Source organism: Zootoca vivipara, chromosome 10 (assembly GCF_963506605.1).
Source record: "Zootoca vivipara chromosome 10, rZooViv1.1, whole genome shotgun sequence".
In the NCBI taxonomy this organism is placed as follows: Eukaryota; Metazoa; Chordata; class Lepidosauria; order Squamata; family Lacertidae; genus Zootoca; species Zootoca vivipara.
Genome location: NC_083285.1, coordinates 71,774,243 through 71,786,651, shown reverse-complemented (window position 1 = coordinate 71,786,651; position 12,409 = coordinate 71,774,243). Strand labels below are relative to the sequence as shown.

At 47.9% G+C, this 12,409-nt stretch overlaps 1 protein-coding gene across 3 annotated transcripts in view; it reads left to right on the top strand.

Moving 5' to 3' along the window:
• Positions 1 to 12,158, top strand: part of LOC132592724 (zinc finger protein 883-like) — a 40,427-nt gene extending 28,269 nt beyond the window's left edge. Inside the window, exons 1-6 of one of the 3 annotated variants that reach the window (XM_060279359.1) lie at positions 2,599 to 2,717; positions 4,181 to 4,688; positions 4,888 to 4,969; positions 5,575 to 5,657; positions 6,425 to 6,551; positions 9,402 to 12,157. In XM_060279359.1, the coding sequence (XP_060135342.1) occupies positions 4,272 to 4,688; positions 4,888 to 4,969; positions 5,575 to 5,657; positions 6,425 to 6,551; positions 9,402 to 10,900 (2,208 nt within the window). In that variant the 5' untranslated portion in view covers positions 2,599 to 2,717; positions 4,181 to 4,271 and the 3' untranslated portion in view covers positions 10,901 to 12,157. Of the gene's footprint in view, positions 1 to 2,598; positions 2,718 to 2,888; positions 3,653 to 4,180; positions 4,689 to 4,887; positions 4,970 to 5,574; positions 5,658 to 6,424; positions 6,552 to 9,401 lie in introns of those variants that run through there. The other 2 variants (XM_060279358.1, XM_060279360.1) reach the window with 2 other exon arrangements.
• The last annotated feature ends 251 nt before the right edge of the window (positions 12,159 to 12,409 follow it).

The following is a 12,409-nucleotide window of genomic DNA, read 5'->3' as shown; positions in this document are numbered from 1 at the left end:
ACACAGTACTCCGGGTGAGGTCTGACCAGAGCAGAATACAGTGGTACTATTACACCCCTTGATCTATTTTTTTTTTAATAAATACTTTTTTATTAAATTTTCCAATTAAAAAAAAATTCAATTATTTCAATTATATCCAATTATACATATACATATCAATTAAGCCAAATATTATGCCAAATCCTTAAAACAATTTTTTTTTCGACTCCCCATGCTCCAAAGTCCTGGGATTTTAAGCAGCTGTTAACATTGCCATCCTAATCCTATTGTCAAAATCTTGCTGTTATCCATCATAGTCCCAATCTTTTAAATAATCCTTCTAGATGTTTTCCTCTCTCTTTTATCTTTCGTCGCAGCTTCTGAGATAAGCATCAAACAAGATTTAACACTGTCCATTTTTCCTGTGTGGGTTTTTTATCCAGTCCAACCTCCCCATAAATCTCTCTTAGTCCAGTATGCCTTTCTTGCCACGTCAACAGTCCGACACAAACCAGCGCCATTTTAGGAATCTCGGATTCTATGCACTCTTCTTCCAAACTTCTTATAGATTTTGCACGAGTCCAGCTTTTGGCGTGGAACCGCTGTTTCACATTATGTATAACCTCTTATGATTGACTTACAGCCTTCCTCGTCCTTCAGCTGGTCCCCGCACTCCGAGACTCCCGTTTGGCTGCTACTATCCATCAATTTTCACATACGCCACAACTCAGCGCCATCTTGAGTGCCTCGGGATGTACCTTCTTCTTCCAAACTGATTATGAACTTAGCGAGAGAACAGCTTTTTAGCGAGGGGCCGTAATTGATTTATAGCTTTCCTCACCTTTCTGCTGAACCCTGCAGTCCGAGACTCCGATTAAACCACAATTAGCTCTCAGATTCCAAAGACGCCACAGCTCGTAAATCCCACTCGTCAGCGGCATTCAGGCAGTACTGATAAACGTTCCGGGGAGGGGGGGTTTCCAGTTAAAAAAAACATTTTCTAAAATCATACCAGATGATAATCCTCTATTTAAATAAGATCCAATGCCACACAGTTCATTTCCATTTCTCATTTGTCTAAAATAGTCAGGCTGTCCGTCCAGGAAAGTTATATGTACGTCTTAAAATATGAAAATAGAAAGTTCACTTCCCTTTTCGTTCCGCCCCAGTCATTCTTTTCTCTTGATAAAATACTCTCTCGGCTCTTCTCACTCAGAAGCTGATAAAGTCCTGGCAGTATCTTCTTCCCTTTCCTTTGAAGCATGTCCATGGTTTTAAATCTAATTATTCTTCTTAATCATGGCGTTCGTGCTCGCATGGGGGGCCTCCAGGAGTTCCGGCTCCCATGAGTGCTTAGCCCAGTCCCCCCCACCCCTTCAGGAATCGGGGTGGGTTAAGGGGCACCCGCGGGCCAGCGCCCCCCCGTCACCCCCGGGGGGGGGGTCAGGGGACTGCCTTACTCCCCTGGCAGCCGCCAAAATTCCTCATGGGAGTCGGGAGTGATGGTACGGGTCAGCCATAACTCCCACGAGCACGAGCGGAAGTCCTATTACACCCCTTGATCTAGATGCTATACTCCTATTGATGCAGCCCAGAATTGCATTTGCTTTTTTAGCTGCTGCATCACACTGTTGACTCATGTCAAGTTTGTGGTCTACCAAGACTCCTAGATCCTTTTCACATGTACTGCTCTCAAGCCAGATGCTCTCAAGCATCTTCTTCAGGTATCTGTCAGATTTTAAAGCTCCCTATTGGTTGACCTCAGGTGGTTCACAAAATATGGAGTTCATAAAACCGTAATACAGTATTCCCTTTTCATTGATGCACATTGAGTTTACAATTCAGCAGCGGATTACTCCTAACGTACAAGTTTATGGCTATGGTGGACTGTAGTGCTTATTACAGGTAGGTAGCCGTGTTGGTCTGACGTAGTCAAAACAAAATAAAAGAAAATCCTTCCAGCAGCACCTTAGAGACCAACTAAGTTTGTTATTGGTATGAGCTTTCGTGTGCATGCACACTTCTTCAGATACATGCACACGAAAGCTCATACCAATGACAAACTATTTTGTAGTGCTTATGCGACTGAGAACGAAGTGCACCCCCCTTCATTTTCCATAACAGATGCTTTGGCCAAGATTCCTGCATTGCAGAAGGTTGGACTAGAATAGATGACCCTTGGGGTCCCTTCCAACTCTATGATTCTATGATTCCTGACTCCTAAGCTGAAATAAAGCAAGAAAGCCCTCAATTAATTGGGAGCCAAATACATGTATGTTTGACACACACACACACACACACACACACACCACACGTGTATAGCTATGTATTTCATAAAATGGTAGGAATGCAGGTATCTCAATTAAAGCATCCAGGACAGAAGGCCAGCCTCTGCTTAGAAACCTACAAGGAGGGAGAGCAGGAGAAAACAAGCTTGTTTGGACTCTCGTGAATCAGAAGGATGAGGTTGTGGTCCGTGGGGTTTCTTTTTAATAAGACTTGGCAAGATCTCTGTCACTTCTCGGCTAGCCAAGGGTTAAAAGGACCAGAGCTGGATTCCTAGAAGGGACAGGAGCTAAAGGGGGGCAGGTCCTCCAGAGGAAAAGGACCTCCCTTCAAGAAGGAACTTACCGGGAACTGAGCTGCATTCCTAGAGAGGCCCGCCAATAAAAAAGGGGGGGGGGCTGTTGTCTTTCTCTGCCCATGTTTCCTCCGTGGCCCCCCCTCCCTCCCACCCGGTGAGTCTCCTCCCCCTTGACCCAGAGGGTCCCATTGGGAGAACGGGGGGTCCCAGGGCTGCAGGGGGGCGTGCATGGGGGGGACGGACGACCACCCCCAAATCAAGGAGCAGAGGGTCCTGCCGAGAGGGGCGGGCGAGGGGGCAGGAGAGCCGGCGGCAGCTCTGCGCTTCCTTTGCCCCAATGAGCTGCTGGCCCCTTTGGGGAGGGTCTTTGGGTCGGGGGCGGGGAAGGCATGCTAACCCCAAACCCCAAATTCAGATTTCCATTTATTAACTGAAGCCAAAATGAGAGCTTGCTTGGCCTCAGTCAGAAATGCGGGAAGATTTAGGACAGGCGGGAGGAGTTAGAATAATAGAATCATAGAATCCTAGAGTTGGAAGAGACCCCAAGGGCCATCCAGTCCAACCCCCTGCCAAGCAGGAAACACCACCAAAGCATTCTTGACATATGCTTGTAAAGCCTCTGCTTAAAGACCTCCAAAGAAGGAGACTCCACCACACTCCTTGGCAGCTAATTCCACTGCCGAACAGCTCTTACTGTCAGGAAGTTCTTCCTAATGTTTAGGTGGAATCTTCTTTCTTGAAGTTTGAATCCATTGCTCCGTGGGGGGGGGGGCTCCTCTGCTCTGCCTCCCCGTCGGAGGCTGCAAGGCTTCAGAGTCCCACTTGCTGCAGGTGGAGAGAGGGGCTCTTGCGCGCCAGTCCTGCTGGTGGGCTTCCCTTAAGGAGCCCCTGGTTGGCCCCTGTGGGAAAAGGAGGCTGGACTCAAGGGGGGCCCTTTGGCCTGATCCTGCATGGTTCCTCTTTCCGATGCTGAGCTCCTCCACATGCAAGTGGGCCCTCCGTTCTCCTTCCATCAGAAGCAAAGATTTCCCCACCCCCAACAGCCCATCAACCAGGCAGGACTTCTGTCCAGACTCCTGGCTGACACAGGTGTGTCCCTTCAGACATGCAACCCCTCCGATGTTCAGAGGATATTTTGAGACTGAACAGAAAGCCCTCTGGAGAAGCTTAGCTGTGATTCCCACATTTCAGGAATGTAGGTATCACAGCTTGGGGGGGGGGGGAGAGGCAGCACCCACAGTGCTTAGGGTGCTTGGAAGACCCTCCCCCCCCCCGGATTGTGAAACCACTCTGGGGATAATTGCCTCCTAGCAGTTCTCAGAATTCTGAACAAACCAAGGGTTCTTGGGAGGAAGCCACCATGACTCTTTGAAGGGATCTCGCCCTCTTTTCCAGCTATAGCACAGATGGATCGTAGATGTGTGTGCTGCCTTTTCACATTCTTTTGGAAATAAATTTTGGTTTGGTTTTATAAACAAGGATCATACCGTAGAGTCTGGGTTGTGGTGCAGTCCAGCCTTGGTCCCTAGCAAGACTCATCCATGCTTGCTCAGGGTATATTTTTCTCCTCCAGGCAATATGTCAATTTCATAATAGAACAATTTATTTCCTTTGTAGTATTTGCTAGCACCTCTAATTTGGACAGACAGAACTTGGCAGAATATCAAGAGGTTCATTCTGATCTCTTGGAGTCTTCCTGAGAGCACAGATGGATGAGCAAGACTCAGCTGGCCCTGAAGGAGGAAGAGGCCATGCCGTCAGAACTGGGAGCAGTGGGGGATTCTGGGGAAATGCTGTGCAGAAGATCCTGGGTGAGGAGGACACTCTCCGCTCCGAGGTGCAGAGCCAGCAGTTCCGGCAGTTCTGCTTTCAGGAGGCCAAAGGACCTCGAGAGGTTTGCAGCCGACTCTACAACCTTTACCATCGATGGCTGAAGCCAGAAAGACACATGAAAGCTGAGATGCTGGACCTGGTGATCTTGGAGCAGTTCCTGGCTGTCCTTCCCCCAGAGATGGAGAGCTGGGTGAGGGAATGCGGAGCAGAGACCAGTTCCCAGGCAGTGGCCCTGGCCGAAGGTTTCCTCCTGAGTCAGGCAGAGGAGAGGAAGCAGGCAGAGAGAAAGCAGGTGAGAGAGACTTTCCTCTAGATATTACAAAGGAGCTCTGAATGGGAGCGAGAGTATCTGAAAATTCTCTATTAATCTACCATCCTTTTTTGGAAAGCAGCCATTGAATGTTATCAGATTCCCTTAGGTTTTTGCCTTTGTCATTCCTTTTCTAACCCTTCTTCATATTCTCTGTTTTGAATCCTTGTTGCTATTTCAGAGACAGGATCTGTTTGCAGAAATGGGCCCAGATTCCTCTGAGACAGAAAGGACTCCGTTGGGCACCAGAGAGAGGCTGCTGGGTAAGGAAGGAATCCGTTCTCCATTTGGTCCCTTTCTGTGGATATCAAAACGAATCCATGGGTTCTTTTCATCCTTCCTTTGCATGTAGCCAGGTAGGTGGGCGTGACCCTTCCAGACCCCACAAAAGGTCCAGACACGCAGCCACCTCCCTCTTTTGTTGCCTTTTCTTCTCTTGGACTGCACTGTTGGCTCTCAGCCACCAGGACAAGGGCTCATTCTCATATGGGATGAACTCAAACCCTCCCTTGTAACTCTAAGCTAAAGCCTGCTTTCAGGGATCCAACTGTGAACTGAATGTGAGTAAACTTCTTGTTACTTTTAAAAGAAGAATGTTGTGTCTTTATTCTTTTAGGAGATAATCAAAGGGGTCTTACCAGGAATATTAGAACTTAAGAGATTCTAACAAATCTGCAACTAGTTAACTGCTGTGTAAAGAGAGGGATGAACTCTGCTGTATGAATAAACTCAGTAGCGTGAGTTAGGAAGGATAATATTTAATCAATATGTCCTCTCCTGCTACCCACAACATTCCCACACTCAGAAGGTGAGACTTTTTGGAGAGGAGCTGCACTCCTGGCTTCCCACTTACCTTTGTCTCTTACAGGTGACCGGATGATGCCAGCTAGACCTCCTCTTCCATCTATTCCTGGTGGTGAAGGAGAAGCAACGGCTGTGGAACCAGATCAGGTAGGGGGAAAGAGCATTGTGGGGAAGGGGGCTGAGGGGTGGGGCAGCCAGGGTGCCTTTGTCCTCAAACTAATCTCTCTCATCCTCTTGGCTTCTGTCAAAGCTGCCCTTAACAAGGGCTGGAAATGCCATCTGAGAAGGTTAATGTGCAGAGAAAAAGGATCAGGCACCTTGCCTTAACTTGCCTTCTGAATGTCCCTAGTCTGATTTATCAGTCATTATAATTTTATTTCTAGATTGATTGATCGATGGATGCTGAAACAGGCTTCTAAGCTAAATAAAAGAATTCCTTCAGTAGCACCTTAAAGACCAACTAAGTTTATATTTTGGTATGAGCTTTCGTGTGCATGCACACTTCTTCAGATGCATGCACACAAAAGCTCATACCAAAATATAAACTTAGTTGGTCTTTAAGGTGCTACTGAAGGAATTCTTTTATTTTGCTTCGACTCAGACCAACACGGCTACCTACCTGTAACTAGGCTTCTAAGCTGTTGACAAACCATACAGAACAGTGGCCAGGATGGACCTACCCAGCCCCATCCATTTCACAACGGGACTTCTTTCCCTCCCAGTGCTTCCTCCCCCCTCCAGTGCCCCCTGCACCCCTTGAAGTGGGCTTTAGGGCAACAGAAGGGCCCCTCCCCCTCAGAAGAGCACACAGGGAGAGGAGAGGGGGAATCCTTCCACCTGGAAAATGGGTTATGTGTTATATATATATATATATATGCATGTCTGAGAGGAGGACTTTTATCTATTTCTTTTAGGGCCCAGTGTGCTTTGAAGATGTCGCTGTTCATTTCACATATGAGGAGTGGGCATTGCTGGATCCTGACCAAAGAGCTCTGCATAAGGAAGTCATGGCAGAGAATCTTGGGATCATGGCCTCTCTCAGTAAGGCTCCCTGCTGGATCATAATATGTGTTTTGAAATTCCATACATAATCTCAGTGATGAACCTCTCAGATTTTGATGGAGCTCAACAGAACCAGTGGCGTCGCTAGCCTTCTGGCTGCCCAGGGCGGCAAACCTGAAGGCACTCTGCCAGGGGGCGGGGCATCCGTCGCATGCATGCATCACGCATCACGGCGCATGCGTTGTGACGCACGACACACGCGTCTTGAAGCACGATGCATGCGCGCGCAGGAGGCCTATGATGCGGCAACGCGGCAAACCCCACAAGCAAGCCGCGGAGTGAGGCAGTCTCGCTTGCATCGAGATTTAAGTCCTCGATGGCGGCAGCCACATCATGTGGCGACGGTGGCTGTCAGAGGTGGTCCGCCTCGTCCAGCCTGCTGCCCCCCCCCCAGCCCGGGGCGCCACACCCTCACCGCCCCCATCTTAATACGCCACTGAACAGAACCACTTACAGCATCTGGGATTCTTATCTGGGATACAGCTCATCTTGAATGGAGGACTATTGACTGTTTTGTCTGTAAATATTCTTGCTCCATTTTTGCCATTTTAAACAGGCTGATCTGAACCACCCAGGCCTTTTAAAATCTAGGCTTCAGAGTTGTTGTGGAAGTAGCTTCTGTCAGGTCCTTTGTTATTGCTTCTGTTGGTTTTCAGTTCTCCAAAGGGATGGCTGACGTTGGAGATGGAACAGATTCCATGATTGGGCCAAACAAAATTCAACTCCGTCATAAGACCTCACATAATAATAATAATAATAATAATAATAATAATAATAATAATAATAATTTATTATTTATACCCCGCCAATCTGGCCGGGTTTCCCCAGCCACTCTGGGCGGCTTCCAACAAAACATTAAAATACAATAATCTATTAAACATTAAAAGCTTCCCTAAACAGGGCTGCCTTCAGATGTCTCCTAAAAGTCTGGTAGTTGTTTTTCTCTTTGACATCTGATGGGAGGGCGTTCCACAGGACAGGCGCCACCACCGAGAAGGCCCTCTGCCTGGTTCCCTGCAACTTGGCTTCTCGCAACGAGGGAACCGCCAGAAGGCCCTCGGAGCTGGACCTCAGTATCCGGGCAGAACGATGGGGGTGGAGACGCTCCTTCAGGTCTACTGAGCCAAGGCCATTTAGGGCTTGAAGGGTCAGCACCAACGCTTTGAATTGTGCTTGGAAACATACAGGGAGCATATTATTATTAATAATAACACTTTGGTGCTTGGAAATGGAACGCGAGTGAGGGAAGATATTTTAGGACCAGTGTTATACGGTCTTGGCGGCCGTTCCCAGTCACCAGTCTAGCTGCCGCATTCTGGATTAGTTGTCATTTCCGGGTTACCTTCAAAGGTAGCCCCACGTAGAGCGCATTGCAGTACTAAAAGCTAAAGGTAAAGGACCCCTGGACAGTTAAGTCCAGTCAAAGGTGACTTCGGGGTGCGGCGCTCATCTTGTCCATCAAGCAGGAGATAACCAGAGCATGCACCACTCTGGCAAGTCAGTCTGCAGGCAGGTAGGGTCTCATCCTGCGTACCAGATGTAGCTGGCAGACAGCTGCCTGGGACACAGAATTGACCTGCACCTCCATGGACAGCCGTGAGTCCAAAATGATCCCCAGGCTGCGCACCTGGCCCCTTAGGGACACAGCTACCCCATTCAAGAAGAGGAAGCCCCCATACCTGCCTGCCTCCTGTCCCCCCAAAACAGTACTTCTGTCTTGTCGGGATTCAGCCTCCATCCACCATGCATCCTCCAACCACCTCCAGACAGCCACACAGGGCATTCACCGCACTCATTGGTTCTGATTTAAAGGAGAGGTAGAGCTGGGTATCATCCGCATACTGAAGGACACCCAGCCCAAACCCCCTGATGATCTCTCCCAATGGCTTCATATCGATATTACAAAGCATGGGGGAGAGGACGGAGCCCTGAGGCACCCCACAAGTGAGAGCCCAGGGGTCTGAACACTCATCCCCCCCCACTTTCTGGACACGACCCAGGAGGAAGGAGCAGAACCACTGTATGACAGTGCCCCCAGCTCCCAACTCCTCTAGATGGTCCAGAAGGATGTCATGGTTGCTGGTATCAAAGGCTGCTGAGAGATCCAGCAGAACCAGGAAACAGCTTTCACCTTTGCCCCTAGCCTGCTGGAGCTCATCAACCAGCGCGACCAAGGCAGTTTCAGTCCCATGATGAGTCTAATTTCAGTCTCTTTTATGAGCCAGGATGGGCAAGGATGAAAGAGACAGGTGGTTGGTTTCACTCGCCCAAGCATCCTGTCCGCGTCCTCAAAGGTAACAATTGATCCCATGCAACTTGACTAGACAGGACCCTAGGATTCTCCTTCTCCAGCCCTGGTACCATGGTGCAGTCTACCTCTTTCCAAAACTGAGCAACTTTATCTTCAAAAAACTGCAAAATCATTGCAGGACGTCTTGGGGTACTCGCCAGGCCCCAATGGCAAATGTGGTTCCATTATATCGCGAACCACCTGAAAGAATCTCCTGCTGCCGTTTTCTGCAGATGCTATAGAGGCGGTGAAGAAAGTCCTCGCCATCACTATCACCACTTGGTAGGCTCAATGTTGAGCTCTAACCAGTGTCTAGTCCAATTCAGAATGAGTTTTCCACCACTGGCTCTCTAGCCATCTCAGCAATTATTTCATTGCCCTCAGCTCCAGGGAAACCACGAGGCGTCGGGGCTCCATGCAATCAGAGAGCAAGAACTCCTTTCAGTTCTTCCTCTATCACAAGCATTCATGAGCATTGTTCAATAATTTGGGAGTTCATTTTTTCCTGAGGGTCTAATCCATTTCTCTCTGTACTGCAGGTGGTGATGAACTGGGAAGTAAGAACAAAGGAGAACAGGGCAAAATCCACACAGTGGAAAAGCCATCTAAATATTTGAAGTGTGGAGAGCATTTCAGACAGAGATTGCATTCCACTTCCCATCAGATAAATCCCATTAGGAAGAAACCATATCAGTGTTCGGAATGTGGAAAGAACTTCAAGTGGAAAGATAGTCTCATTTCCCATCAAAGAATTCACAGTGGGGAGAAACTATATCAGTGCTTGGAATGTGGAAAGAACTTCATTCGCACCTCTCATCTCACTGCCCACCAAAGAACTCACAGTGGGGAGAAACCCTACCAGTGCTTGCAATGTGGAAAGAGTTTCAGCCAAAGGGCCAATCTCTCTTGCCATGAAAGAATTCATACCGGGGAGAAGCCCTACCAGTGCTTGGAATGTGGAAAGAGCTTCAACCAGAGAGCTAATCTCACTTCCCATCAAAGAATGCATACCGGGGAGAAACCATATCAGTGCTTGGAATGTGGAAAGAGCTTCATTAAGAGGGCCAATCTCTTTTCCCATCAAAGAACTCACAGCGATCAGAAACCGTATCAGTGTTTTGAATGTGGAATGAGATTCCGTAAAAACATCCATCTCATGACCCATCAAAGAATTCATACAGGGGAGAAACCATATCAGTGTTCAGAGTGTAGAAGGAGCTTCAGAAAGAGCTCCAATCTCACGGCCCATCAAATAACCCATACAGGGGAGAAACCACATCAGTGCGTGGAATGTGGGAAGAGCTTCTGTAGGGGGTCTAATCTCATGGCCCATCAAAGAATCCACACTGGGGAGAAACCATATCAGTGTTTGAAATGTGGAAAGAGCTTCAGTTGGAAGAAAAGTCTCACTTCCCATCAAGGAATTCACAGTAAGGAGAAAATATATCAGTGCTTGGAATGTGGAAAGAGCTTTAAGAGAAGCAAAGCCTTCCACCAACACCAGAGAATTCACCATGGAGAAGAACACCATCAATGCCAAGAGTGTGGAAAGAGCTTCAGTCGGAAGGAAAGCTTCACGGCTCATAAAAGAAGAATTCATTCAGTGGAAAAGCCCTACCAGTGCTTAGAATGTAGAAAGAGATTCAGTGAGAAAGTTCATCTTACAGCTCATCAGGTGATTCATGAAGGGGAGAAACCATATCACTGCTCAGAATGTACCAGGAGCTTCAGAAAGAGCTCTAATCTCAAGGCCCATCAAAGGATTCACACAGGGGAGAAACCCTATCAGTGTGTGGAATGTGGAAAGAGCTTCACCCGGAAGGAAAGTCTCACTTCCCATCAAAGAACTCACAGCGGGGAGAAACCATACCAGTGCTTGGAATGTGGAAAGGGCTACGCTAAGAGGGCAAGTCTCACTTCCCATCAAAGAATCCACACGGGAGAGAAACCACACAAGTGCTTGGAAGGTGGAAAGAGCTTCAGTCACAACGCCCACCTCAGGGACCATCAAACAACTCACAGCAGGGGGGAACCATAGTAATAACTGTGTACAAATTTAATTGTCGGATGATTTAATGAGGAGGATGAGGATTACAGTAGTAGTAGTAGTAGTAGTAGTAGTGATTTTATTTGTACCCTACCCATCTGATTGGTTTGCTACAGCCTCTCTAGGCAGCTTCCAACATATATAAAAACCATAATAAAACATCAAATATTAAAAAGCTTCCATATACAGGGCTGTCTTCAGATGTATTCTGAAAGTGATAAGAGTTTTTTTATTTCCTTGACATCTGATGGGAGGGAGTTCCAAAGGGCAGGCGCCTCTACCGAGAAGGCCCTCTGCCTGGTTCCCTGTAACTTAGCTTCTCGTAGCGAGGGAACCGCCAGAAGGCCCTCGGAGCTGGACCTCAGTGTCCGGGCAGACCGATGGGGGTGGAGACGCTCCTTCAGGTATACCGGACCGAGGCTGTTTAGGGCTTTAAAGGTCAGCACCAACACTTGGAATTGTGCTCGAAAACGTACTGGGAGCCAATGTAGAGCTTTCAAGATCGGTGTTATGTGGTCCCAGTCACCAGTCTAGCTGCCGCATTCTGGATTAGTTGTAGTTTCCAGGTCACCTTCCAAGGTAGCCCCACCTAGAGCGCATTGCAGTAGTCCAAGCGGGAGATAACTAGAGCATGCACCACTCTGGCGAGACAGTCTGCGGGAAGGTAGGGTCTCATCCTGCGTACCAGGTGGAGCTGGTAGACAGCCGCCCTAGACACAGAATTGACCTGCGCCTCCATGGACAGCTGTGAGTCTGTCCTCCAAAAACAGAGGTCTTTTACTTTGGCAACATAACAAAAAGGTTGACCCTGTTTCTCAAGACCACTTTCTGCCCAATATTTCTTTTTTGACATTTATTTCTGATTTGTTTATGACGCCAAAATTGGAGTGTCAGGCTGATGGGAACTGAGTCACAGAGGTTTAGTGGCCACTGGCATTACCAAGGCTGAATGCGGAATGTTGCTGACTCCTTAAGACATGAAGTGTGGTCATAGAATCAAACCACAGTAAAGTTGAAGGGGACTCGGGGACTGATCTAGTCCAATGCAGGAGTCTCAACTAAAGCGTCCATGACAGAATCAGGATAAGCTCCAACTCCTGGTAAGGGAAGAGACAGTTTAAGGGGCTCAGACTTAATGCTGTCAAGAGGAATCTTCATGGCCATTGATGGAAATGTAATATTTAGAGTTATAGTTACAGGTAGGTAGCTGTGTTGGTCTGCCGTAGTTGAAACAAAATAGAAAAATTCCTTCCCGTAGCACCTTAGATACCAACTAATTTTGTTATTGGTATGAGCTTTCGTGTGCATATCTGAAGAAGTGTGCTTTTGAATTGTGGTGCTGGAGGAGACTCTTGAGAGTCCCATGGACTGCAAGAAGATCAAACCTATCCATTATTCAGGAAATCAGCCCTGAGTGCTCACTGGAAGGACAGATCGTGAAGCTGAGGCTCCAATACTTTGGCCACTTCATGAGAAGAGAAGAATCCTTGGAAAAGACCT